Consider the following 27704-nt stretch of genomic DNA (forward strand, 5'->3'; position numbering starts at 1 on the left):
AAAATAATGTGAGACCTTTACTAATTCACAGCCTCACTATCTTACTTGTGTTCTAAAGGCCTTGGGAAAAGGCCAGTCTGCATGTGTGAAAGTGAGGAGAGATCACACTTGGCTCATTAATATTTCACCAACAATAAGGCTGGGTGTCACTCATGCTCATCACTGCGATAATGAGCTCACCATGCTCTCTTAAAGATCTGTTTATTATTCAGGCGGGTGCACTTCAGACTCAAAGATACTGAATAGCACGATATGTGAAAATCTCTCTCAAGGTCAGAGAAAATGCAGATGTTGTGAACGCTGTCAATGAAGCTGCAGTTAAACATAGCTCTCATCAGTGGCTGAGTTTTAAGTAGGATCCTTTACCTGAATTGGATGTTGATTTTAATACATACCATTAAACATGATATTGTTTTTTAACTTCAAAACCAGGGAATTAAAGATGAATGTTTCAAATGCTGAATCTAATTGGTACCTGTCAGGAGCAAGGTGCTTTTCGGTGATTAACTTTGCATCTGTGAAATATTCAAGGGATCCCTGCAGTAAATTAATCACACAGCGCAGTCACACATTACTATCTATCTGCACAAGCGCCTCTCCATTACTGGTTTGAACCAAGGGCATAAGAAGAGAAATACAGTGAATATATTCTTATCGAGGAATTCATGCAAGAACTTGTTTATGGAAACTTTTTGTTAGACATCTTCTCCATGAGATTTTTTTTTACGCATGATGTCAAATTTCTCGATGTTGAATCATGCATGTTAAGTTGCATGTAATTTCACTTCATGTTTTTCTATTTTTATGTGGCCTACCTAGTTGAGGGCAAGCCATATAATTAAGTACGCTGAGCCAGAAATACACTCACTATATGAGGTATGCCTTCAGTTTTCTATCTTTCAGGTTTCTTTTGGAACAACTTCTGTAGATAATGAGAATTAAGAGCCAATTAACTAATTAAACCACCTGAATCCTTTTATGTAAATAGAGAAGTTGTAGCGTCTTAAAGGGAACACCTATTGTGTGCTCTCAATTAAATATGAATTCTACTAGTTCATTAGGGCGTATGAGGTTATTTAAAGAAAGCTGGTAATTAAGGACTTCTTTGTGAGAAACACTAATTAATGAAGGAAGAACCAGTTTGTAACTGAATGTGTTCAGTTTAGCCAATTTGTCAGCAACAAATTAGTTTATCAGGCAAACAAACCATCAGATGCATCATATATTTTTATTTATTAGATATACACTGTAGTTTTACAATATCATTACAGGACTATCATTTACGAATTTTGTTTAAATGCTAATAAAAGGTTTTCTTTGATATATTTATGTAAAATACAGACACATTAATGCTGTGTTATTTAGCTGAAGTGATATTAAAATTTGTGTTGTAAAAATCTGAAAAAAAAACATTACATAATGTATTTGGCAACAATACTGTGTAATATATGACTCTTTTAAAATATTTTAGAATATTTTCTACTAAAATTCATTTACTTCTTAGTGTTTTGAAATATTAAAAGATTCTTTTTTTAAATCTGAGAAAGGTTAACAAACTCAAGGGAAAGTACAAATGTATCAAAAGGGAAAAAAAGGCATCAGTTAGAGTGATAACACTGCATGCATAGTTCGGCATCAGAGGTGTAAACAGTTTGAGCTTATATGAAGTAAGAAATCTTCAAAATGTTCCTCCTGAAACCTCAAAAATTATATTGTAATTATCGACAATACATTTTGGTAACAGAATGTGTTTGATTTAGTTTTGTCTCTATAAAGCTCCCTTCATACATCCAATGGCAAGTTGCTCAAACTATTTTCCTTCTTAAATACAACTCATAATTTCTTTCAAAAAAGCACCACCGACTAAGCCCTCATTTGTTCGAAGGCATCAGGCTCAGAGAGCACCAGATTATTCATCTCTTCAGATGTCCATCCGTTACACATCATCAGGCCGCATATCATCGATGTCAGCTCCAGCAGGAAGCAGCTCAGGTTGGCTCGCAGGTGTCTGGGTGCTCGCTCAGTCCCCGTCATCCTCCAAATCTGTCACCCAGTGGTCCCTCAGCTCATGAACTGAGTGTAGCCCTCGGCACCTGTTACTATGACATCCATCCAGATCCTCATGGCCTCCGGGGACGGGGCCACCATGTAGTAGAGCCGGTCGTGGGTTTTCACACAAAAGGTCAAAGACGGGTTGGGGCTCTGGAAGATCGTGGGGAGAGAGGGAGACTTTTTAGACCAAAGACAGCAATACGCACCTGTTGCATCTTTTTCCTCAAAGACATTTGTCAGAACAACAGAATATATTATACTGTAAACTACCAGTTAAAGCATAATTTGGTCCAATAGTCTGTTTCAAATAGGATCTTTTGTAGCCTGTAACACCTTACACTTTTGTAAATTGAGGTAATCCATTCATTGAAGTTAACAAATATCAAAAAACAACTTAATCCAGTCTAATATGGATCCTTTCTGTGTCTCTAACAATATTTCACAATTGAAAACATCCCTGTTTTTATGTACCACAGACACAATTTCAAGCATGTCAAATGAATTGTGAGTGACTATAGAAATGTAGTTCTATTCTAAAATGAGTATTTCTACCATTTTGATAAAAAACAAGTTATGCATGTTGTTAAGATAAAGTTTAATATGGGTAATTGTTAAACTTAGAGCATCACCTTCATTTATAAATGATGGTTTTGAGTACAGAGTCATTTGTGATTTTAAAATACTGAACATTTTTTTCCCAATTTGAATAAATATGAATGAATATAATCCTTCAGATTTTATTCCAATAAATCTGCTAAATTTAAAACTGGTAGGCATCCATGCAAAGCATTATAAAATAATCAATGAATTGTAAGTAATGAATAAAGAGTGTTTACCTTGGTGGCACTGCGTAGGTGATCATAATAAACCTCTTCAATCGCCTGAAAGTAAATGAGCCCTTTCAGCTTGGTCTCATGCTTGTCTGAGAGCAGAAAAAGAAAAAAAATATTAAGATACATTACATTACGTCTTGTACTGATGCAAGACCTCTGCCAGTCCGAGCTGCAGACAGTACAACCAGCCAGTGATGTGGGGACACATTTCATGTTTGTTTTTGGTCAAGTAATAGTAGACTGATTGTCAGTCTTCCTCTTTAAAAAACAAGTATTTATCATTGTTTTTGGCCCAAGGATCACACAGTAGTTATTAAATATATTTTATATGCAAAAATTCTGTCTCAAAAATTCCTCTATTTCAAGAACATTTTAGACATTTTAATGGCAACCAGAAATAATCTCACACCCCTAAACAGATGACAAGAAATCCAATGATTGAGACAACATCTTAAAACGTACAAAATAAACTTATATCTAGAACATAAATATGTCAAAAAAGAAATGAAAACTAGACACAAAAATTATTTTTATTTTAAGGCGTGACTCTGAATAGGTAGGAAAAGCATATAGTGGGAAGAATATGTTTATGGGTTTCCTGCTGGAACAACTGCTCACGTCAAACAGTGCACATAGAAAATGCAAACCCCTGCCTAATAAATAAAGAGCTTTGTAATGTCTGGTAATTTATCCAGATTATTAAACTGATATGTAAAGAAACTACTCAAATGTGACTTTATTAATTGTGACGTTTTCAAGGAAGTTGGCTGAGATGACAGCAAGTTCATTATATTGGCATCACTTTAAAATCATCATCAGAACTCATCTTCTTGTAGACATGTGATTCCCATCACACTTTTTAGCTTTTATGATCAAACTAGACACTTTTACTTTGGGACAGTTTTTTCTCGGCTTTTTTATTAATAATTACTTGACTAAATACAATTCAATGAGCCCAAAATTGCCCTGGGGACAGAGCAATTCAATAGTTAATAGCAGATATATTTGAATGGATGAGGATTATTTGTTCTATTGTAATTTGCATAGGAATTTTGCATGTTTTATTTAATGTCATCAAAAAATTATTGTTTTTCTTAAAATAATTTCCCCAAAAAATAGCAGTAGTGGTAATAAATAGTTGGAGTGGAACAATAACTGAAATTTAGAGAAGAGCGGAGAAAGGTGTTAACTCTTTTTCCCAGCAACACATAATCCATGAATAGGTATGAGCAGCACTGTATCAGAGTAAAAGTTAATTAAAAGTGGAGTCTATTTCAAGCTATGCCTGAAGTCTTTACCATCCTATTAATTTGACTTGTTTTCTACACTCGTACTTTCTGGATTGTCTCTGTGTTTTTTTCCCCTGCCGGCGAGGTTGAGATCTTTTGTAAATCTTAAAAAGAAATGTCTCTTTTGAATATAAGATTTGATCTTCCAGTTCAACGTTTCCCTTAAAGCAGGTCAGAGCTTCTGTCCAGTCCTCAGGAGTTTCGTTCTCTATTCACAGCATACCTTCAACCACTTTAAAATCACTTGATACTGAAGAGTTTGGTAGTTATGTTTCAGTGAAATCTGCAGATGGAGCTCATCGGACGCAGTCACTGGACTTAAGGGGTTTTTCTAGTTTGGGGCTAAACTATAGGAATTCAAGTGTGAAGGAGACTTTCTCTCGTCTAAGATCAATTTTCTTCAAATAAAATGTGTTTAAAAGAGTTTCTGGATTTCAGTCTTGTTCAAATAAACAATGGTCTTTTCTTTTTCTCTTCCGTGCATGCTGGAGTGCGTGGCTTAGAAACAAACATCCAGCAACAATTAAAAGCAGTCTTTTGAAATACGTCCGACACTTTCTCCTGCTCTCCCTTTTCCATAAGTCAAATCTGCTTAGTAATGAGATAAATGTTTTTGAAATGTGAGTTTCGTTTTATTAGTCACGAACAAGCCAGGAGCTAGCCTCCTCCCCAAGAAAAACACATCTAGAGAAAGCATTGCATCTTATTTCATCACCATCATCACCATCATCTTCGTCAGGAGTGAGGGGGTGAAAAGGCTAGGCAAGTGAGTGGAGAGAGAGGAGCAAAGGGAACAGGGGCGTCAGTAATGAAAATATACTTGGATTGTATTTTGAACTTGATTGTAAAATAATATCTCAAAACACGCTCCTGAATTATTAAGAAAACTAACTGTTCTCATTTGAAATGGAGGGGACGGTCTGACAGACGAGAATTACCAACTGACACACAACAAGGCGGAAAATTCCACTTTGTGCAGCTTTAATTAGTGTTTGGTTCCTGGTAACAAACGCTGGCTGGGACAGACACAGCAAAGAGAGTGAAGGGCACATTCCCCAGAGGAGCCTCAGCTCTGCTGTCAGGTGAACCAAATAAGCCAGGTCTCAGCCTGGTGTGTACAGCTGGGAAATAATACATATGAGTGGATTGTAATGTGAGAAAATTGGTTAGATCTCATTAAAATGAAGCCGTTTCTGTAAACATTGTGAATTTAACAAGCCAGTCCAAGCAGAACTTGAACGTTCCTTTATCCAGAATCTAAAAAAGTTCATTAAAGTGATGCCATTCGTGTGAAGTCCTGTTGGTGCAGAGTAGTATTTAACATAGGGTGTGACTTTTAGACCTCAAGGGGCATGAGGGAGGGAGGAGGGAAGGGTGTGTTTTTTACTTAAGCTGCTCTTCATGTGGTATTTGCAAATTCGCAGATTTTGAAATGCACTTTAATAGACAGTCTCAACATATAACACAACTTTTCTGGACGGATCTTACAAGATCATGAGAGTTCTGGTATGTACTGTATGTAGTGATGTGTTATAGTAAACAGGGTCAACAGATGAATAACACCATTGAATCCAGTAGGGATATTCTCAGGATCCCATGTTTAGAAAAGTCTTTTCCAAACCAAAATATTCCACAGCCACGCCCAAGGATTTCTCAGACTTAAGGATACTTACAAAACATAGAAAAAAAAAACCCATTCATTTTAACAACATGTGCCCCACCTGTCCGTCTGGAGACAACAAATCACACTCACTCACTCACTTTGCTGAACATCCTGAGTGTAATGACAGTCTTCAGAAGGTAGAGGAAATAGAGTGTGTTAAACAGTCTATCAGAGCAGGTTGACTAACTAAAGAACAGCTTCAGATAGAAACCTGTTGGCTTTTTAAATTTGATGCCTTAAAATATCCAGGTTTGAATGAGGAAATAGATTATGAATCTTTTTAATCAACAATGAAAAAATGAAAGTGAATTTTACCCACTGATGGCAAAGCATCATTCTGATTGATATAATTCATATGATCATTATTTCTATTTTATTTTTAGGATATGAATATTTTGATGTTTTTATGTGATCTATTTAGAGTAGCAGGTGTAATCATTTTGGTTTTATTTCCGCCCTGATGAAGACCCTGTGAGGTTGAAACCAGCAGGTGTTATAGCTGCTTAATTTCTCCTCACCGGGTACTCACCTCAGTGACACATCACCAAATAAATAGGATATTTTAGTTCAAGGCTAATAACTGAGGCACCAGATCACAGGATAGCCTAGTTTTAAAAGTTCCCTATACAAGTTCTGTGAATGAACTGCAACTTAGTTAATTAGTGTCTGTGTTGTGACTGAATCATTTCAAATGTGATTTATCTTCAGGTGTCTCTTGTGAAAGAGATCTTCAGTATCAGTGTGAGCTCAACTAACAAATTAGTCATAAAATCTAAGCAAATACACCCTAATTTCATAGATGAAATGTCATTATACAGTATCCTCACCCACGTAATAACAGAAGTTTCTCTTGAGACGGTCAAAAACGAACCAGCGTTTCTTCCACGATTTGATTTTGCCACCCATTTTCACCAGGTGGCCCTTGCACATCTTCTCTGTGAGGATGACGTAGGGGCAGGTATCTATGCTGTGGCCGGACGACTCCACGTGGGCGCGTAGATCAAACTCCTCCTTACGGTTGGGCAGATAGCGCGTCATTGGACGGGCCTGTGAAGAAAGTGTATCATATTGCTTTAAATGTGCCTACCAAATAGAGTGAGATGAGGGAGTGATTAGCAAGAACTGATTTAAAGTATTTTGGGGCAAGTCAGGTCCCAAGACTTCAGAACCAAATAAGAAGTCAAGATGGGGTTTCAGACCATTTACAATAAATGGCACAGTACAATAGAGTCCTGCCTGACATTGTTGAGGATCTATTCACCATTCATCATTCAAGTTGTGAAAATGTGTCAAACCCTGAGACTTCTGAAATCTCATGTCCTCATTTTTGTGACTTCCACCTGCTTTAACAGATATTTTGGCCACTTGGTGTAGTACTGACACATCATCATCTTTGAAGCTGATGGCTGAACATGAACTTGATGCCAAACAGTTGCCTACGTATTTACCCACCCAGCAGATACAGAACAACATCAGCATTCATTTGGAGTCATGTATCTGGCCACCAGATTAATGAAAGTCCAATATTCACTCTAGTTTAGCTCTTTTAGGGTGTCCATCAACTCCTGAGGAAAATATCTATCTCTTTGGCAGCTTTATACTTCACTATATGTTCACCAGCTTGCCTCTGATGTTGCTGTAAGGCATTAGGTGCTCCTGTACAGTGGGCTTATCATCATAAATTTTTCTCGCTAAAAACAGCTGTCTGCTGCATTTGAAAATGGCGCTTGAGGCCTGTAAAACCAAAACAATGAGCTGAAAGACACTAAAAAGCTCTACTAGTCTAATAGTCTCATCACTATGAGCAACAGCTTTCACATTAGACGTAGTCATTTGATCTATTGTTGATATAAAAGTCTGAATAAGCTGAGCTAGGTGAATTCGTATTTCAGCATATTTGTTTACTTGTACTCATACAACAGAAGCTGGTGATTAAACACAATCAGACAAGATTAAAGCTTGAATTATGTGTATATTATATTCTTTTATTCCCTCCATCCCCATCCATTTTACTGTCTGTTCTCTCTTCCCTCCCCTCCATTCTCTCCCCCTTTCTCTCCCTTCCCTGACAACCTTTGATCTTCCCATATACCCAGCCTCTCTTTAGTGTCTCGCCTCTCATCCTCTCCCCCAAGTCTCCTTCCCTCCCTCCCTCCCACCCCTCCCGCCGCTGTCTCCTCCGGCTGCTCCACTGACCTGGGAGAAGTGTTTCTCTCTCATCTTCACCTCCTCCTCCACCAGCCTCTGCCTGTGGGCCGTCTCGTCCTGAAGCCTCCTCTCGGCCTCCTCTCGCCTCCTCCGCTCCTCCTCTAACATCTGCCGCCGAGCCTGCACCTCCCTCTCCTGGGAGCGTCGGGAGAGGAGAAAGAGGAACAGATGGAGAGAAGAGAAGAAAAAAGTAATGAGGGGGGGGGGGGCAAGGAGACAGGGAGAATATCTTAATGGTAGGCAAATATTGCAATACAAAGTGGATGACTATCAGAAGAGGCACATGAGAATTCAAGTCCCAATCCAGGGTTTTGTAAAATATATCCCTTAAGTCTGTGTATAGAAGGGTAAGCTTTGCTGATGTAAAATGATCCTTTGCAGCTTTCAGACACTTACATACAGGTTTACTTTGTTTCAACATGTAGAAATAATACAAAGGTAAACAAACTAGTTCAATGATCACTTTCACAATGACACAGATATACTGTGTTTTTGAGCAACATGAGACTTTTCTCCAATAATTTATAGTTACATTTTATTGTCTTTCAGTGAAACTGGCTTGTTTAGTAATTATATGATCATATCATGTTTGCGTTTTATAAAATCTGTCGTCCAAATGAATGATTTGCACAAATTTTATATAATTAAAAACTAACTAGATTTGTTATTAAATGATCTTTAATTACATGTAGGTAGAGAGAGTCAGATCAATGATGAAAACAGTGGAACATGTAAGAATTAATTTCATTGCGCATCAATTTGATTATTTCACATATGATTTGCACACATTTATCATACTGTGATTTATAGCGGAAGACATTGTTATGTTCTTATTAATATTGTTACAGATTTTACCCAGCCTTAACTCCTGCAACCAAATGTGTAACCATAAAAATAATCTAAATGTTTTTAAAAAGCCCCCATTGCAGCTTTAGTTGAAACTTTACATGACCTTGGAGGAGATGAAGTTTTGGAAGTGATGGGATAACTGGTTTTCAGTCATATTAGGAAGCAACATTCACATCAAAACTCTGCAGCACCCAAGCTAGGAACTCACTTTGTTCTCAATCAGTCTGGCTTTCTCCTGCTGCGCCTCCTTCAACATCTTCTCCATCTCTTCTATCCTCTGGGCCTCTAACCCACAGGCACTACAACACACAGAGGGAAGGAGCGACTGATGACACAGCTACAACAAGGGTTGGATTGAAAAAAGTAAACAGACATGCCTGGAAACCAAACACTGCAAGAAGACAAAGGCAAAGGTTTCTTCATGAACGCCAGTAAACTCAGTCTTTGAACTTCACGAAAACACTGTGAAAACTTGAAGAGGTTGGCATGGCAACAGCCAGTGTACTAGTAGTCACGGGAGCAGACGTGTAACAAAACATGATGTCACTGGAACAAAGCGCAGTGACCCTTCTCCTGGGAAACGGGGCAGACTTGAGTGTTCCCATGGAAACAGAGCCAATTGCTCATTTTCCAGTCTCTCACCTTTCTGGGGTACATGCGGAGTTGCCAGTGGAGACACTGGTCTCCATGCTGTCTGAGCTCTCCAGGCTCAGGGTGTCGTACGCCTGGTTTCCACTCGGTGGCGACTGATGATGCAGGATGGAGTGATGGACAGTGGGAGACACATCTGTGCAAGCAGAGAGGGCGCAGACAGCTGTCAAAGACTCACAGTGCCCTCTGTTGATAGTGACAAGACATTGCTACTAATTGATTATAATCAGAGCTATCTATCTATCTATCTATCTATCTATCTATCTATTGAGACTTTAAAGAACGAGAGGCTACAGTCACCCTACATGTTCCAGAATAAATGGCCACAGCTGTCTTCTATAGACATCTATCTGTCTAAAAGTCATGTATGTCAGGTGAAAGCCTCCAGTGCTAAATAGATGAGATAGGACTGAAAGACTCAAGTACCTTTGCTCTGAAAAGCCAACTGCCTCCTGGAGTCCATGTCTAATGGGTTTGAGATCTCTCTCAGCACTAACTGTAACCCCTGAAAAACACATGGAAAGCATCACATGATGTATGTTGAAGATTTAATTACAATTTAGTTGTGCTGGACAGATGTGCTCACCTTGGTGGATGTGTTTTTCTCTGCACCACTGCAGTGTGGCAGAGCTGCCGCTGCTGCCTGTCCAACCTCACCATCTGATTTGGACTTCAACAGCTGAGGGAAGGAAGACAGATCAGTTGTGCTTCATGACCTGAGGTAAATAGGTTACATGTCTGGGGCATATAAAATAAAACAAAGTATGAACGTACATTAGAACTCATTTGAACAAGTGATCAGGACTATAGTTGTCGTTGTGGTCGAGCTCAGCGCTGATCTGAACCTCAGTTAGTGACTCAGGTCTTTGTCTGTTTCTCACTTCTTCAGTTGAATGCAATATTGAGTGACAATCATGATGTCGGTCATGTTAGCTAAAATACTTCCTTTTCCATAATTTTTTGCAGGACAATTTACAGTAACATGCTTTACCTTGTGGCTACATGATCAATTACCAAACTGAAGATTACAATTAACACTATCTCTCTTTGACAAATCTTAGCAAATTTCTTTACTAAGCTTAAACGTACTCATGTTTCAGATTTGTCAGATTAAACCTTTATAGTAAAAGGGAGGGTTCACAAACTACCCTCTCTTGTTTTGTCCACTAGAGGGCCTCCTTGTCATAAAAATATAAACAGTTGAATCGTTATTCAGAATCACCTGCTTCAGCGCTTCGAGACAGTGATGCATCTGGCCTGTTGTTAGCACCCTTTTGCAAGGCCCTGAATTCACACCCTGAAAAGTAGCTGCCAGGAGAGCATACAGCAGTGAGCGAGAGAGAGTGGAGAATTTACCTGCCCGTGTCTGCGTGTGGAAAAGGACTTTGCAGGCAGTGGTGGAGGACATGACTGAGGCTCCCCAGCAGCCATGATGTCCTGGTACCAGCGCTCGAGGTTAATAGGAGGCATTGCATTCCTGCTCAGCTCAGGCTGGCTCTGAGGTGAAAAGCATCCAGCCAAAGAAAAAAAAAAAAGGAAGCAGTAAAGCAACAGCATCAGTAATAGAAGCATCAGGCAGGCAGGAAAGATAACCATGGACCAACCCGTGTGGCAATATCAGATCAGAAATGGATGCAATGTCAGGAAGAGTAAGTGGTGACAGTTGTCAATTACCAAAAAGTGCTTTTTAGAAATTGGACACCATCAACTAGGAAAGACAAACCTGGGCAGAGAGATAGGAGGAAGGGCCACATGCAGCTGAGTAGCATGAGAAGGCAGATTGAGAGGAGGCAAGTTGGAATGATGGAATAGATGAGGAAGATGAGGGATCCAGTCTCTGCATCCCAAAGATCTGACTTAATTGACTGACTGTGATGTAGTCCTTCACACAAATAACCACCCCGTACAGACACACAGAGAAACAAGACACACACACACATTTACAGAACGGGGAGAGAGCAGAAAGTGGGAAATATCATTAAGAAGGTGAATCTAAAAGAGACATATTTTCAGATGAGACTGATTTGCTTTGGTTGGTTCAGTATTTCGTGCAGAGACAGAGAGCAGGGAGGGTGTCTACCTCGCATGGCAGAGCTGGAGCTACAGCGAGGGAGAGGCAGTGGAGAGCAGCGGGGGAAGGAGAGTGAGGCTGCATAGAAGCATTTCCATACATCTTATAGACATCAGACAGCCTGAGGTACTCCTGCATCAACAGCCAAAACACAGGGATGAGAAGGCTGAAGGAAGATGACAACAGTCAACGCTTAGAAAAGTCATGCAGAGATTCACAAAAGCGAACAGGAGCATTTCACAACTCATTTCTAACAGTCACTTCACAGTTTAATCATCAGGTCATCTTCCATTTTTTCATCATCCAGCTTATGATGTTAGTTTACGTCGTAGAAAACAGTTCTCCTCAAATGTTTCTATTGAAACAACCACTAATTTAGAGACTGTACAAACTTCAAACAAACAATATATTGACAAAGGCAGAAATTTAAACTACTAACACACACACTGCAAGCTTGCTATTGTTTGTCAGTATTTTTCTAACCGTGCCCGTTTTATTGCAGAAACTGCAGCACAGGCATTTAGGATTTGTTAGCTTTTGTTGAGATTTACCTGTTGTAGCCTAACAGGGTAGTGTTCAGGGGAGGGGATGTGAGAGGAGGAGAAGGAGGCAGAGGAGGGACAGGGGCTATCAGGAGGACCGTCCACATAAACAAGGTCAGGTTCGCTGATGTGAAGCAGTTCCTGTTTAAAAAGTTCATCTAAGTTGACCACTTTTGCAGTAAAATCGCTCCATCTTAGAAACCACAGGAGTTCCCGCTCACCTCTTTCATGCTGCTGTTGGGCTTCGGGAAATTCTTCTCTCCTGTCAAGGAGTGGTACCTCTTCTCCACAGCACACAATCTGTCTTGCTCCTATGGGAGGCAGAACCAGCATGTATATACAGATGCTTTCACGTTTAGTCTCAGCTACCAGCAAGTCTTGCATCACTATTATCAATTAAATACAATTCAGTTAAGACTGGGTTTATTATAAGAGGCTAACCTTGTGTAACAGCTGCAGGGTCAGTGTCCTGTCTTTAGCCATCCTGTCACAGTCTCCAGCTGCCTGTAACCCCAGCTGCTTCACCTGAGCGTCCAGAGCGGCCATCTTCTCCTGAGAATCAACACGCCCAGTTTCAAACCGACATATAATCTCATGTAGGTTATCATATTTTACACACACACACACATACTGTATGTGTTTTCTGTGATGCATGTACCCCCACCTTCCTCTTGGCCACGCTGCACTGATACTCGGCTCGCTCTTGGAGAAGCTGCGAGCTCTGAGTCTCCTTCTTCTCCTCCAAACTGCTCTCCTCCTCCAGCTGGCAGAACTCCAGCTCTTCAAACTGCTTGGTCCCAGATTCCAGAGCTTCAGCCTTCTGTCCACGTACAGATATACATACACTGTATGAAATTACTGAAACACACTTAGGAAAGGATAAGGTTGGGCAATATTACTATTTATTACTATTACTATATATTATATTTTTCTGATTGTCAACAAAGATCATGAATAGACAAATACCAACAATGAGTGGATCTACTTCTCTCCATGTTTGCAAAGCCTGATATAACTAAATTCCTGAATGCCAGCCTCCACTCTTATCCTGGTTCCTGGAGAGGTTGTAAAATATCGAGAGATGGACTAAAACCTTGTTGTCTTGGTGTTTTCATGGGATTTGTTCACAATAAGAAAAACAGAGAAAAAAAGAATTGCTTTAGCCTTTAAAGTTCATAATGAAATAGCAAACATCTCATACCATCAGATCTGTCAATGCTCTGCCTAAAAGCATTAAGTGAGCGTAGGTGACTTGAATCATTCTTAGTCAATTTTCAAATGCAAAAGGCATGCAAACTTTTAGAGGAAAGCTGTTAATAACATTATTAATTAATACTAATTGCAACTGACAGCGCCAAGCATCCAGGATGAGGGAATAGCAGCAATTAAGCAGCAGTCTAAAAGCGTTGCCTACTGTGTGGTCACACTTGCATGGTATTGACTTAAAAAAACCTTACACATTTAAGAAATGAAGGGCCACAGCAGAAAAAGAGAAAATGCACAGTCTGCAAATTCATGAGTAGCTCTGAGTGCTTCAAAACAGAGTCAGTGTCATGTCTGTGGCTGTTTCTGTGCAGATCATACAGAACTGTGGTATTTGGTATATTATAACTCACTGTTGCCAGCCAGTGGGCTGTGTGAGAACACTGACCCTGCTGAGCTGCTCCTGTAACTGTTCCCTTAGAGACAAGGGGCACTTATCAAACTGCCTCTTCAGCTCATTGTACTCATTCCTCTGCTTTTCCAGGACCTTCCGCTCAGCCGACACATTAGCCCTGCCCTAAAAACACATGGAAACACACACACACACACATACACACACACACACACACACACAGACACACACACACACATAAGCCCAATTGGGTCCACATTCAGACACACATACACACACCACCCCAGGGAGAAACAAAAAAAAAAAATCACAGACAACTCAAATCCATGCAGCCAGTTTTAAAGCTAACAGGCCAAGGCAGTTGGAGTATTAAAGGACTTTGGCAGAGGTTAGGTCGGCAGGAGTGTTAGGGGTTAAAAGCTTTACACATCTGATGACATCAAAACAAGAAAAAAATAAAAAGTTTTGTGCACGTGTGAATCGACATTTTAGTGTTGGTCACATCCAGATAAAAGCCCAGCACATGTGAACAAGATTTCAGCTGTTGTTTCTGTCTTTTTAAACACAAGACGTGTTGGACACTGCAGAGTGAAGACAGTTTGTGCTTTGTGTTTTAGGACAGACATCTACTGAATAAGCAGTGCAAGTCAGTTGAGCTATCAGAAAACAGACACTGTATATATAGATTTCTTGCACATTCAGGAAGGAGTGAGCTTTTATATATTCAAACACAGACGCTAAAGAACATGTCCAACATTCACGTGCAAACTGGCTGTGAGTGAACTGACAGTATCTACAGTATCACATTCCTTCGTTCTGGGTGCCCACCTCGTCCTTCTCTTTCTGGATGGCCTTGTCCAGCTGGCTCAGTTTGAGCTGCAGCTGAGAGATGATTTCATTTTCAGCCTCCACCTGCTCCTGCTCTGCCCGCCTCTCTGCCTGCAGCAGGGCTTGCTCCATCTCCGCCTACAGACAAATATGGGGTCAGAGTCTGCAAACCACCAAGTACTGTCATGCTAAAGAAATACTTTAAGGTGAAACAGCTTCCACTCCTCTCACTAAGGGTGAAGTGAGAAGAGTATACATTCTGTAATGTGTATGTATGTGTGTGTGTGTGTGTGTGTGTGTGTGTGTGTGTATGTGTGTGCGCGCTGACCTCCTGTTTGGTCTCTTGTAGCTGCCGCTCCAGTTCACTCACTCTGTGCTTCAAGTTATCAACCCTGGCCAAGATCCTGTTCCTCTCGTCCTCCAGATAGACCTGATCCTGACCGGCTAACAGCTCTTCACACTTCATGCAGATTTAGGAAAATAAATTTGTCAGAGCAAAAACACAAATGATCTAATTCTCTCCACACATGCATGCATGCATGAATGTGTTTATTACCTCTTGGTGTGTGCTCTCTGTGCTGCTGGACTCCTCTCTCTGTGCCTCCTCATCGTTCTCCCTCACCCTCTGGTGTCTGTCTACTCCTTGGAGGGACATCCCCCCTCCTGCGTCTGAGCAGGTCCCTGCAGCGCCCCCCAGCAGCCCACTCCTCACCACCTCAGCCAGCTCCACAGCGCTGTCCTCATGATTATCCTCTGCACACAGATTGAGGATGGTCTCCAGCCTCTGTCGCTCCTATGGAAGACACGCGAGACATAAACGTGCTGTCCCACATTACAGATCTTATTGCAGATAAGCTTCAAATGTCCTTGTGTGACATTGTCCCATTTAGGCAGCTGTCCCTCAGCCAATGGTACAGGACAACTGTAACCTGATAGCAGGAGGGCTGAGGCTGATGCAGTTTGTCTCTCAGGAGGGGGTTCATCGTGAGACCTGTCAGAGGTGGAGTTGTTTATGAAAACAGAATCTGACAGACTGTGATAAACATGAGAAGAATAAATGTGAGACTCTGTCGAGTTTTGGTTGCTGACTGAAAGTATCTCAGATTACTCTACACCAGTTGTTATTCTGCTCAGAGACACTTTAAATGTTGGACTTTTTTTTAGATTCTTGGTTAATGTTTTCTTCACTGCGCCATTCTGTTGTCTCTCATCACTCCGCACAATGGGATGCTTCCTTTAATCTACCAAAATAACAGCGCAGAATATGTAATCATCATTCCAATCTGACCATAACTCAGAATCTGCTCGACTAGGAACAACTGTGTCTGATGTGCTTCTTGTTGTTTCAGCAACCATCGGCTGAATTTAAATTATTAAGGATGTTAAAATAACCACGCCAGCTCTGTCATGAGCATTTACTTGAACTGCAAGACTTACACCTTAGACAATTGTTTATGCTGTGTACATCTAGGTCATTCCTTGATGAAAAGCAACAAGATTAACAGGATTATTTATGATCCAGACATTTTGATTTAACAGATTGAAAGATTTTAAATCTTAAGCTTTCAGACGGTGAGTAAGATAAGATTGATACCACAATTGTCAGACTGCAGTGAAGTTAGTTTTAAGATGGATATTCGACTGACATTAACTCCAGGTCCAGTGGTGTCTTCTGACTCAGTTTCAGTGGGAGGACATTTAGCTCACCACTCTCTCTTGCTTAATGGCAGGTGGTTAAACTGAACAATACCAATGTTTTTTCAATAGCTTCATGCTAATTTGCCCATATCATTGAATATGTATGATCAAATAGATTACACAAAATTGGTCTCCCATAGCAGACTTATTTTGATTGATAATGTGCAATTCATTTATTTACATAAATATTAAATATAGAAAATAATGGCAGATTTATCAATAGCTTCCATCATGTAATGTGACCCAGTGACTCCAAATCAATACCACAAATGATTCCTTATGCTTGTTTCACTTCATTACAGTCAACAAACAACAGAAAATGATCATAGTTACAGTATCTATCTATGAGTTGTTTTATTGTAAACACTGAATGATGTTAGCTTTGAAGGTGCTGGTAGGCAGACTCTGTTCCCTTCAGATGGTACCAGGTCACCTGTTTGAACCTGTTTCCCCCTGTTTCCAGTCTTTATGCTGAGCAGTTTCCCAAAATGTTGAACTATAGCTTTAACTAGACAATATGGGTCATTTGGTTCAACAAAATGCAGCACTTAAATAACCTCTGGTACATTTTCATCTCAAAATTACATCAACATGCTGCAGTTTAATCTGCAAATAAAATCTTTTTGTTCCACGTATCATCGAAGAAAGCCTCTCAGTCACTGAGAGACTCAGACTCTGGATTGCAAGCCAGCAGTTAGGCCTCAACTCAACTCTAGCTATGCCCTTTACTTGTGCTGAGAGATGAAGTGCTGCATGGGTTTTTTGCAGTGCAGCAATATCCATGTGTAGGTGTATGTTGCATTCAATAAAGTGAGAAAAAAAATCCTGCATAGCTGTGCCAAGTGTGCCAAAAGAGCAGTGTGCCAAATATAGAGCATTTGTTCCACTGAGAGGAAATCCTCTCTTTGTCTTTCTCATCTATAGATCTACAATTTATCATTTTTGTGTGCTTCTTTCAAGGCTGCCACACCAACAAATCAAGAACCATGTCCATAACCCAAACATGTTCACCATAGGCCAGCTGATTTTGTGGGGGATATGCACCATTTAAATGGGAAGATTGATACAACTCTGTCTAGAACCAAGAGATGCGTAGCTTAGCTTAGCATATGCTATTATTCTCTGTTCCTTTAATAGGGGCCCTTCATTATCAGCCCTTAAGCCCCATTTTTTCAGGTCACCTCTTTGTTTTCTATCATTTCTGTTGCATTTATGTTTAACTCTTGGGAAAAAAAGAGAAAAGAATAAGCATATTTCTTTTCACTTTCTACAGGAGCCCTGCAGTATTATCATCTAGTCTTAAAGCTCCATCCACCTCTACATGATATGTCCCCTGGGATATTAATGTAGTAGTTGACTGTTCAATGTGTCATTAAAGAACTTATTTTCACTCAGTGGTTATCTACATTCAGCATGTGTGTATGCAGAAGTGCACACATTTTACTGTATATACAGAAGCAATAAACCCTATTACCATCATTGTGTATTTTGTGTAAGTACCAGCAACATTTCAAATCACTAAAAAATCTGGAAACTTCAGCCAACATCCAAACACATTTGAAATTTTTGCTTTCAGCCATAATTGTATGTTTGCTTTTTTTTGTACGTGTGTGTGTGTTTTTCTTTGGCTACCGAGGTGGTGGTTTGACACTGATGCTGTTTAGCTGTCCACTGGGCAGCAGTGGAGGTAAGACTATCCTACCACCACATGGATGCATCTTAACCCTTGTGTTGTCTTCACATATTCCCCTTGTCCTCTGGGTCAAAAATGACCCACCTTCACTAAACCCCTGAAAATAAATAAGCTTAATTGAATTTTTAACACCAAATGTAGTTTGCATGAAGAAACAACCTGCCATTCATCACAAACTGTGTGAATATCTGAGTTTTCCCTCTGCACAGTGCAGAAACACTGCATTTCTTCAGAGGACCACACTCGTTTTTATTACAACACTGCTGTCATAATTGTCTTCTTTACTTCATTTCTTAAGGTACTGCAGAGGTGGTAAACAATATTTTTTATCAAGAGATAGTACTTGTATAGCCTAAGAAAGTAGCAGAAATGTGCAGAAAGTAGTTTTGAATGCAAGGCAAAATTTCACTTTTTCTAATGTTGGGCTCACTCTAGGAAAAGTCATCGAATTTCAAGTTGAAAAAAGATCATTTAGGGAGTTTTCTCTGCTGTTAAACACAGTGGCGGGTCATTTTTGACCCGAAGACAACACAAGGGTTGACTGCCTACAAATAAAATCTAATCAACAAATCGTAAGGTGAAATATTTGTCTTTTATGAAGTTTTGTATTTGCAGAGGTAATGGCTTCCTGTACATTGTCTCCACATACAGGATGACTCAGCAGGGCAGAGTAGCTTTGACACAAACATCCACGGGAGTCAAAGCCCATGCAACACAGGCACACGTTGTCAGTAACTGTCTTATTTGTTACCAGAAACCCTTTGGTTCCTGAAATAGTCTGTGGACATGGAGAATGTCCGGGAATGACCCCCCCCCCGCCCGCCGCCCCCCGTCTCTCTCTCTCTGTGGTCTCTTCAGCTGTCAGTATACTGGCAGGCAGGTGGGGTGTCTGGTGGGTGTGGATTGAGGATGGATAACAAGTATGCAGTCTATGATCTGATGCGCGTATGATTAAGAAAGAGCCTTCAGTCAAGCGGTGGCAGCTTTGAAAGTAAATGCCAATCGTCCTCTTGGTAAATATAGTGTTGAGCAAGAAGCAGCCACGCCCTCCGCTCTGAACCTCAAGACTTGTGTGGAAGAATGTTCACCCCGTGTCACTCGGGCCACATGCGCTGACGATGCCAGTAATGCTCAAGAGGGATGAGATAGTGGCTGTATGCCAGGAGATTTGGACAAGATATCTGAATGCAGACATGGTGTCTGCCATACCAGCAGTCTCAGCGCCTTCTCCACTCAACTGTATTTATGTCCTATAAAACCATGGTGTTTGTATGTCTTCATCAATTTCCTGTGCATTCTTTAATGCTGTGTAGTGAAACCAAAGATGTTTTTTTCAAATTATGGAAAATAAGGTTTCTGACTAACTAGTGACTTAAATTCACAGAAACATCTGCAATACTCAATATTTATTATATCAACAAAAGAAATCTGATATCTACAGTTCCTCATTTGTCCACTTTTCTTTACGTTTAAACCAACAAGATATACGTTTTAATCAGTGAGTTTTAGAGGTTCTGGTAGGTGGATTTTATTACCTTCAGACAGAGCCAGCCTAACCTTTTCCCCTGCTCTCCACCACCAAGCAGCTGATGAACATAATTCAGCAACCAGCAGGAGAAAGACACAGATATTCTCAGAAAATGGCAGAACCCAAAACAGAGCTAGAACCTCTGCTGGATGTTTAATAAAACTGTTTAAAAAGATGTTTTTTGCTAACAGCTTGTATGCTTGGATACAGCTGTGGCTCTGTACAGCTGTTGTACCTTTACGCAAGCTTGTCAGATATAAAAGTCATATATAAAAGGCTGATCACTTACCAGTTTCTCCATTTCCTGCTCACGCAGCCTCTCCTCTCTCTGCCAGCGGTGGTATTCCAGCAACTCGTCCTCATTGTCACTGATCTCAGAGATGCTGTTCTTGCGTTCCCGGGTATATGGTTTCTCTCTTTTTTCTTTAAGACTCTGTTCTTTGCTGGAGGATCCTGTCACAGTCATGCAAGATGTTTTTCTCTGGCTACGAGGGCTAGCAAGAGGAGACGTACCAGACAGAGAACCCAGGCCTGACAGGATGGCACTTCCTGGGCCAGGCCTTATCTGCCTGTTTCCAGGGTCCTTCTCAAGCCCAGAGAGTGGTGATGGACTCTGGGCATACATTGCCCTCATGGCCTCTGCTTTTGTTGTGAGTTTACGGTGGCCCTGGGGGCTCTCTGGGACAGGTTTAGCAGCGAAGCCTTGTGAAGGGAGAGAGGAAGCTGAGCCCTGCGATCCTGGAGTCCCTCTGCGGGACATGTAAGGGCTGAGAGGAGGAAGTTCCCTAAGGTTGGTGGGCCCAGTTGGCTCTGGATTCCTGAGCCTTTGAGGGACATCATCATACTGACCCTGCTCTCGCATGGGGCTGGGGGATCTCTTCTGTAGGGAGGAGCCTCTTACTTGAGGGCTGGATGGAGCCGTTGGGGAAAATTTAACAGATGATGATTTCTGAGTTAGGTTACAGCTTTCTGTCCCTTGTCCTGACCCCGTGCTAGGCGGTGTGGGGCTTGACCTTATGTTCCTAAGAAGCTTTGGGCTCTCCTGGGCCCTTTGACCACCACTAGCACTGCCTGAGGCAACAGACAGGGAGGTCCGTGGATGGGGAACAGGAGTGTGGTTGGTAAGAGTGGACCGGGCAGGTACTGGAGGAGTTTTGCTGCTGTTTTCATAAATGGGGTCCTCTGTTGTGGAGCTGTTTCTTCCATTGAGCATGTTTGGAAGAGAGGGCTGAGGAAGAGCTTGTTTACCAGGTCCTAATGATGATGGTGCCCTCAGCACCAACGAGTCCTGGAGGTTCTTTGCAATGTTGTTCACTTTGGAGTTGCCGTTGCTCGAAAGAGATTGATGGTTCCCGTTAGGGGCACAATGAGAGTCTGCAGAGGGGAGACAGAAACACTTGTGCATGAGCATTCCTGTTGAATAAATAAGGAGGTCAGGCACACTTGAAGAGACAGTTGTAAAAACACACATAAACAAACACACGGTGGGAAGGATCTGTCGTTCCCCGTGTGTGTCATCTTTGTCCTTTTGACATCTACCACACCTCAGGTCAGTTGCTGTCGGACAACGAGGGGTCGCCCATAAAAGGAAAAATACACACGCCTGAACATGTTGTTGCACACACACAGTGTCTCAATGGCCCACTTTAAATAGTGATAAATCTCTTGGAGCACACGCTCCTCTGTATGAACCAAACCCGGCGATCTGGATATTGTGCTGCTCACTAGTTGTTGTAATCCCACAGGGATCTGGAGTTGCTAAATATAAAAGCTGCAGCCGTGTACCTCATTCAGAGCAGATGAAATCAGGGGCTGGTCAGGAAAGAGTGCGCCATGCACACTGGGCAGGGTGTGGTGGTTCTTACTGTGCTGTTCAGGCACTGACAGCCAAACCAGTAAGGTCAGAGGAGAATGGCTTCTAAATATCATCGACAGCACAAGGAAACAGTTACCACAATTACATAACATCATACAAATGTGACTGTAAAAAGGAAAAAAAAAATTATCCAAAAACTGGTGCCAAAGATTGTAATAATCCTTTGTCACAAAAGGGTCACACACTGAGCGAAAAGCACAGTTTTAAATGAACTAGATCACAATGTAGGCCACAGATAATTAGTTCTGAGCAAGCTATTTCTACATCCTGCCAAGGATAATAATAACCAGCATCAAAACTTCAAGACCAATTGGGCTGCAGATATGGAAACCACGAGCTGGCAAGATTTGAAAACCTCAAAACAAGTCATTCAGGTCTGAGAACCAATGAACTAACCAACTAACCAAGGATGTAAGCCTTGAGACATGCATGTTTTAAACTGACATGAAACTCTACAACCCGCAGTAGTGGGAACTAATACAGTGTTTTTATTTTTACAGTTAGGTTGAAGGAAGCCAAAGTGATTGTAACAATTTGTGTGACTATCAGCCCAAAGCATTTGCTCTGCCCAGAATAGCTGCTCAGGAAACTGTGCAACCTTCATACACACAGTTGTCAGGGACCAGCTTATTTCTGGATCACAGGAATTGTTCATTTTGGACTTAGATTTTGCTTTATTGTTTTGTATAAGTATCAAAGCAGGGTCTTTACCAGTTGGAGGAGTTTTTGTGGTGCTTAGTCCTTGGCTTCCTCCAGGCAGCATGCTCTTCATCCTCAGGGCCTCTTCTGGATGGTTGAAGCGGAAAAAGGCCGACTGACCAAAACACAGCATGCACCCTGCCAGGAGAGAAGACACCTCCATAAATGTACTACTACAAAAACTGACTGTTGAGCCAGTGTTTTCTTTCTGTACCCACTCTGTAACTTCAATCATTAAACCAATTTCAGTTAAAATTTGACTGGCTTAACAAATTTATGTCTATAATGACTGCAGTCAGCTGTTGTATTTTTTGGTGCAGTAACACCAATAGGAGGTTTAAGTGTATAGATCAGTTCTGGGAGATTTATTCTAACATGTAATGTAACGTTTCACATTTCAGCCTGATATGTGGTAAAATAAGGAGATCCATGAGTGCAGTGTATTCATCCTCCAGAACAGCAGCCAGTGTATTGGCTGTTTAACTGACATCAATAAATTCAGTTTAACTCACGTGTGATTAACCAGGAAGTGAAATCAACTCCTTCTTCTGTCCCTGCATTTCCGGTGGTTTTCAAGAATGCCTGATATTATTTCCTGAGATACTCCACAGGGAGTTCAGTGTTTATTTCCTCCTTCAAAATAAAGTCAACATTGTCCTTATACTATAAATGAAGCCGTTTCCTCCATTCCTGAGTTGTTTTATTCAGCATTTCATGATTGTCCTTTGAATGAAGAAATGCCTGAAGTATTCTTGTTGAGCAGCTGCTGCGTCCTCATGCACTGGCTGATCACCCAGCTTCAAATGACATTCTGGTGTAGCTGCTGGCTTGGATCCCATGTAAGGGGACTCAGGGGGGCGGGACTGTTATGCTATGTGGGTAAGTATGCATGTTACTGGAAGGACATGGGACTGTTTTGCTATTGCCACAGTCGCCAAGTGCTTGCTCATGGTGGGAGTTGTTGGGTCTCTGTAAGTAAAGAGCTGCAGACCTGCTCTATATGTAAAGTGCCCGTAGATAACTTCTGTTGTGATTTGGTGCTATACAAATATTGATTATTGGTGAACGCTAGACAGTGTTTTTGTCTACTTTGTGTCAATTTAAACTCACTGCAGAACCCAGTTTATCCACTAAAAGTTTTACATTGTAATCCTGCAAATACAGTGGCCAATTTAAGTCATTTGACTCTACATCAGTGAGTATTTTAGACTAATGTGGACACAATATGCACTGCTGTCCCACTAAATGACTAGTGATCATCTATTTACATTTTTATGGCAAATATTATGACATTATTGATATAAGATTCGATATATACAAGCTTTACCACCAACACTCATGTTATTGCAGTCTTTTAAGTCTGTGACTCTGCTACCTTGTGTCAGTCGATAGGGTTTGGTGATGGGACGGCCATCTACAGAGCACTGGTTTCCACATGGGTACAAGGTGATAATGCCTGCCTGGTTTTCAATATAGCAATGCTGCGCTGCAATGCCGAGGCCCTGCAGGGGGATATCTGTCCCCTCACTGCCCAGCGTGGTTCTCCCTGCAACAAGAGAATACATTTTCTCAGTATCGGTTACTGGACATCCATATGGACTTGTGAATATTTTTGTGAAGTATTCTTAGGTTGAGGTTCAAAGACAGAGATCTCAGGGGTCAAGGCACATATGGAGTCAGGTGTTAGTCTCAAGAGATGTCCTTAGCCAGGCAGGTGACAGGCTTCTTGTCAGTGGGAGTTATATAACCACCTACTATTTACTGTGTTGTCATTTTATTATGAGCTATATTCCATCACTGCCAGGATGCAAGAGATTTAACTCAACACTATACAGTATCCTACTTATTCTTATCTAATAGCAAAGCTGAGATACAGCTCACAGAAAACTGACAGAGAGACAGACTTTTTTCCTTGGTGCTACTGTCTGTCTCTCTTTTCCTCTGTGGCGTCTAGGGCCAGTGTTAGACCATGGTGCAAGAAAATCACAGACATGGGTGCAATCACAACTGTGGTACAGACAGTATGAGTAACAACAAGATGGTGTGAAGGTAATGTCTCATCAGTTTTTGTCAATTCATCACTCATGACAAGTTGCACTGCTTACTTATTAAAGAACCACTGATTTGTTTTGTGTGTTTCTGAGAGTGTTTATACTTGCTGCTAACAGTAACATAAGTACAGATCCTATTGTCAGAACAGAGATGTCTGAGTTGACACAAACTGAGTTTCCTGATCCTGCAGCATTACAGTTATAGTCATCTTAAAAAGGCACACACACACACACACTCACACACACACACTCAGGTATTCACCTTCCAGCAGTGGTAGCAGAGTGATGGCTGTGCTCAGACGTCCACTTCCCAAACTAACCAGGTGGGGGCGCTCTGCCTGGACCTTCAGGGACTTGCCTGTCTCAATCAGGTCTAAAGGAGTGCTCTGTCAAAACAAACAAAATCAATTGAAAGACATCATTACATTAACCAGAAAATATACACATCTTCAAAGTCAACACTCATATTGATGAGGTTTTCCACATCAGTTTTGTAAGGAATCCTCACAGTGAAAATTAGATGTATGAACAACTAAAAATAAGTATTAATCTGTTCAAATAAGACGCCCAGCATATGTACTTAAATTGAATTGTACTCATCCTGAAATGCGTCTCTTTTTCTTTTACAAGTGAAGACAAGACACATGATAATGAATATGAAGATACACAATATGAATCTGATGACGCAACACTGTGACGGAGACACTAGATCAGAAACTATCAAGACCAGAATTTTTTTACCACTGGAGTATGAATACACTGGCTGTTACATGGTTATTTGTGATCCTGGAAACAGCCTCATGTACAACCAACCCAGCTGGCTGGAGCTGTAAGATTGAACATGTTAGGATTTTCATGAGCAATTGTTTCATACTAAGTGAGAAACTCTTGTTAAAAATAATAGTATAGTTAGAGTCCAAAGAGATAGTCAGTAGAAATAACTGGAGATTATTGTGCAACACTGACTGCCAGATTCATTTGATTAATATGGAAGCTGGTTCTTAAAATGATCTTACATTCTCACAAAAAATCATTCAGTTCTCAGTGATGTTGAATAACAGGCTGACTCACCACAGATGGTAATAGAAATAAAGTCAGTTACACTTGATTTAACATCCAACTTGTATCAGCTTTAAAGGGCCAATGGTGCTGAAGTAAGAACTGACTCACCTGTAAGACCTGGTGAGTCTGTCGCCCGTGTTCCACTCTATTCCTGCTCATGCGGTCCATGTCGGCTGGACTGTCAGAATTATCTGACACGTGAAGATCCTGAAGCAAACACACACATACAGAGAGAGAGAGAGAGAGAGAGAGAGGAGAGCAGGGGATGAATGGGAGCGCTGGGAATACTGCTACTACAGTTGTACTACAATGGGAACAGTGCTTTCCTTAGAAACCTTTCTGCCCCAGTTATAAGCCCATGTGACCAAACCATTCTACTGGGTAATTGTTTCTCCAGAACTAGCCGGACAAAACGATCCACCAAGGAAGCTGGCATTCATTTATGCCTCAATCTAAGAGAGATTATTGACTTTAAATGTTAGAGATTAAGCACGCACAGGTATTTGACAAAAAGTGCGGCAATAACACCTTAATCTTTGGTGAATATCATCACAGTTGTAGTTTGGAGATGTAGCAGAAGGTGTGCCTGAGCTCTGCAGGTGCCTTACACATGAGGGGTCAGATCACTGCTTCCTCTGACCACGATGAGTCACTGTGACTCACTCACACAGACCTTGCAAACACAAACACACACACACACACACACACACACACACACACACACACACACACACACACACACACAAACACACTCTCCGTGTTTGCAGACAGATGCTGAAGATTAGATCCAGCTGTCTGCTCATCGCGCTCACATCAAACGAGAGGGGAAACAACAACCCGCGAGGACCAGACATGTCTCAAACAATCACACACAGACACATAAGACGTCCAGATGACTCACCATATTTTTCTGCTAAAAGCTGGTATTCACATCTTTCACTATATCACCCACATGGATTTGCTTGTTCTGGCAACAATTTAGTAGAGCTCTGCATTCTTAGGAAAACTGAAACAGACAGTCACCTACTATCTGGTGTCTGTTTTGTCTGCCATGAATCAATGGGGAATTTAACTTGTGTCATGTTCTGACAAGTATATCCCAGAGGGGATTTCTTAACTTGAATCATGTGACAATTTTCTGAAACAAAACAAAATCTCAGTTAGGTGTTGGGTCACCTTTAGCCCACAGTTTCAGTGAATCTCTGAGGCGCTATGGACACCATTCTTCCAAAAGATATGAGGTTGGTGAAGAGCGCTGTCTCTCTGTCCAAAGTCACCCATAGCTGTTTAACAAAGCTGAGATCTGGTGACTTTGAAGGCAATAGCACGTGATTCACATCATTTTCATGCTCATCATCAACCATTAGTGTCACCTCTTCTCCTGCATTTCTCAATTATTTTATTTTTTTCCCTTAATTTCTCACCAGCCTGTATGTCAGGAAATGACCACATCAACCCATTCAGACACCAGCACATGACTGTTGCATCAAAAAAGAAATGCTTGAGCTCTTTGTTGCTCCGTGCTGACATCACTGATCAGTTAGAATTTTTTTTTAAAAACAGCCAAAAACGATCCACAGCTGTCATGTTCCAAGTTTAGCCCAGGTTTTTTTCAGACAACGGGGCGTTCAATCTGCGTCTGATGTCACTCCAGACGAGGCTGCTGGGTGAAACCACACATATCTGACAATCACGTCCAGTGTGTGAGTCTCTGTGTGAGGACCCAGTGACACGGAGAACAGACCGTCCCCTCTGTTCAGCGCTGACACTGGACCCCTCACGCCTCTGCTGTCAGCCCACTGGCTGTCAACACTGGCCCTCTTTCAGCCACGCACTCAAGACACAGGACAGGAGAGTGGGCAGGGTAATGTGTCTCTGTCTGTCTGACTCACACACACACACACACACGCACGTATACACACATATGCTCCTGCTCCCACAAGCCTCAGTGATTTAACGTACACACCCAGGCTGGAGAATAGTTTTAATGCTTGCAAATGCAGGGCCTTCCACTGTAACCTGTCATTATGGGGGCAGTTATGCCCTTCAGAGTTGCCATGAGCTTCTGAAAATAGACACCGCCAGCCACACAGTCTGGGCTGCTACTTTTAAAGAGAAATGACTTTTGCTGAGAACACTGACAAAACAGAGGAAGACACTGGAAAATCTACCTTTAAAATGGTTGATGAAAAAAAAAGATGGTATTATTTTATAAAGGACAGCATAAGATTATGGGAGAACAACAGAACAACAGTGCTGCCAAACACAGCCAACAGTTTTCTTACTTATACAGACATGCAGCTCTTACCATTTCTCTACTCTCACAGAGTCCAGACAACAGCTAAATCCACATCCATGACTTTGTCTGAAGATTATTAATCCGCAGAGCAGTGTCCACATTATTGTTTATGTCTTGCTCCTAGATTTTTTCATTCGTTCCTCTGCTATTTCCCTCCTCCCAACCCCTTCTCCTCCCCATCCCGGTGCAGAGTTACA

General features: G+C 41.2%; 1 protein-coding gene across 1 annotated transcript; it reads right to left on the reverse strand.

Annotated features, from left to right (window-relative positions):
- Positions 1–1321: 1321 nt before the first annotated feature.
- LOC111234632 (pleckstrin homology-like domain family B member 1) lies at positions 1322–27582 on the reverse strand. Its single transcript, XM_022762809.1, has 24 exons — positions 27517–27582; positions 25317–25415; positions 24409–24532; positions 23471–23641; positions 22108–22233; positions 19810–20894; positions 15158–15394; positions 14930–15061; positions 14602–14739; positions 13810–13938; positions 12823–12978; positions 12600–12710; positions 12380–12469; positions 11626–11748; positions 11269–11427; positions 10902–11042; positions 10132–10224; positions 9972–10050; positions 9537–9681; positions 9103–9193; positions 8034–8180; positions 6665–6884; positions 2889–2974; positions 1322–2202 (listed from the first exon to the last, which is right to left on the reverse strand). The coding sequence occupies exons 1-24, from the start codon at positions 27517–27519 to the stop codon at positions 2062–2064; spliced, it is 4026 nt and encodes a 1341-aa protein (XP_022618530.1). The 5' UTR covers positions 27520–27582; the 3' UTR covers positions 1322–2061.
- Positions 27583–27704: the final 122 nt, after the last annotated feature.

The sequence above is a fragment of the Seriola dumerili genome, unplaced genomic scaffold, assembly GCF_002260705.1.
Source record: "Seriola dumerili isolate Sdu_G_001 unplaced genomic scaffold, Sdu_1.0 BDQW01000449.1, whole genome shotgun sequence".
In the NCBI taxonomy this organism is placed as follows: Eukaryota; Metazoa; Chordata; class Actinopteri; order Carangiformes; family Carangidae; genus Seriola; species Seriola dumerili.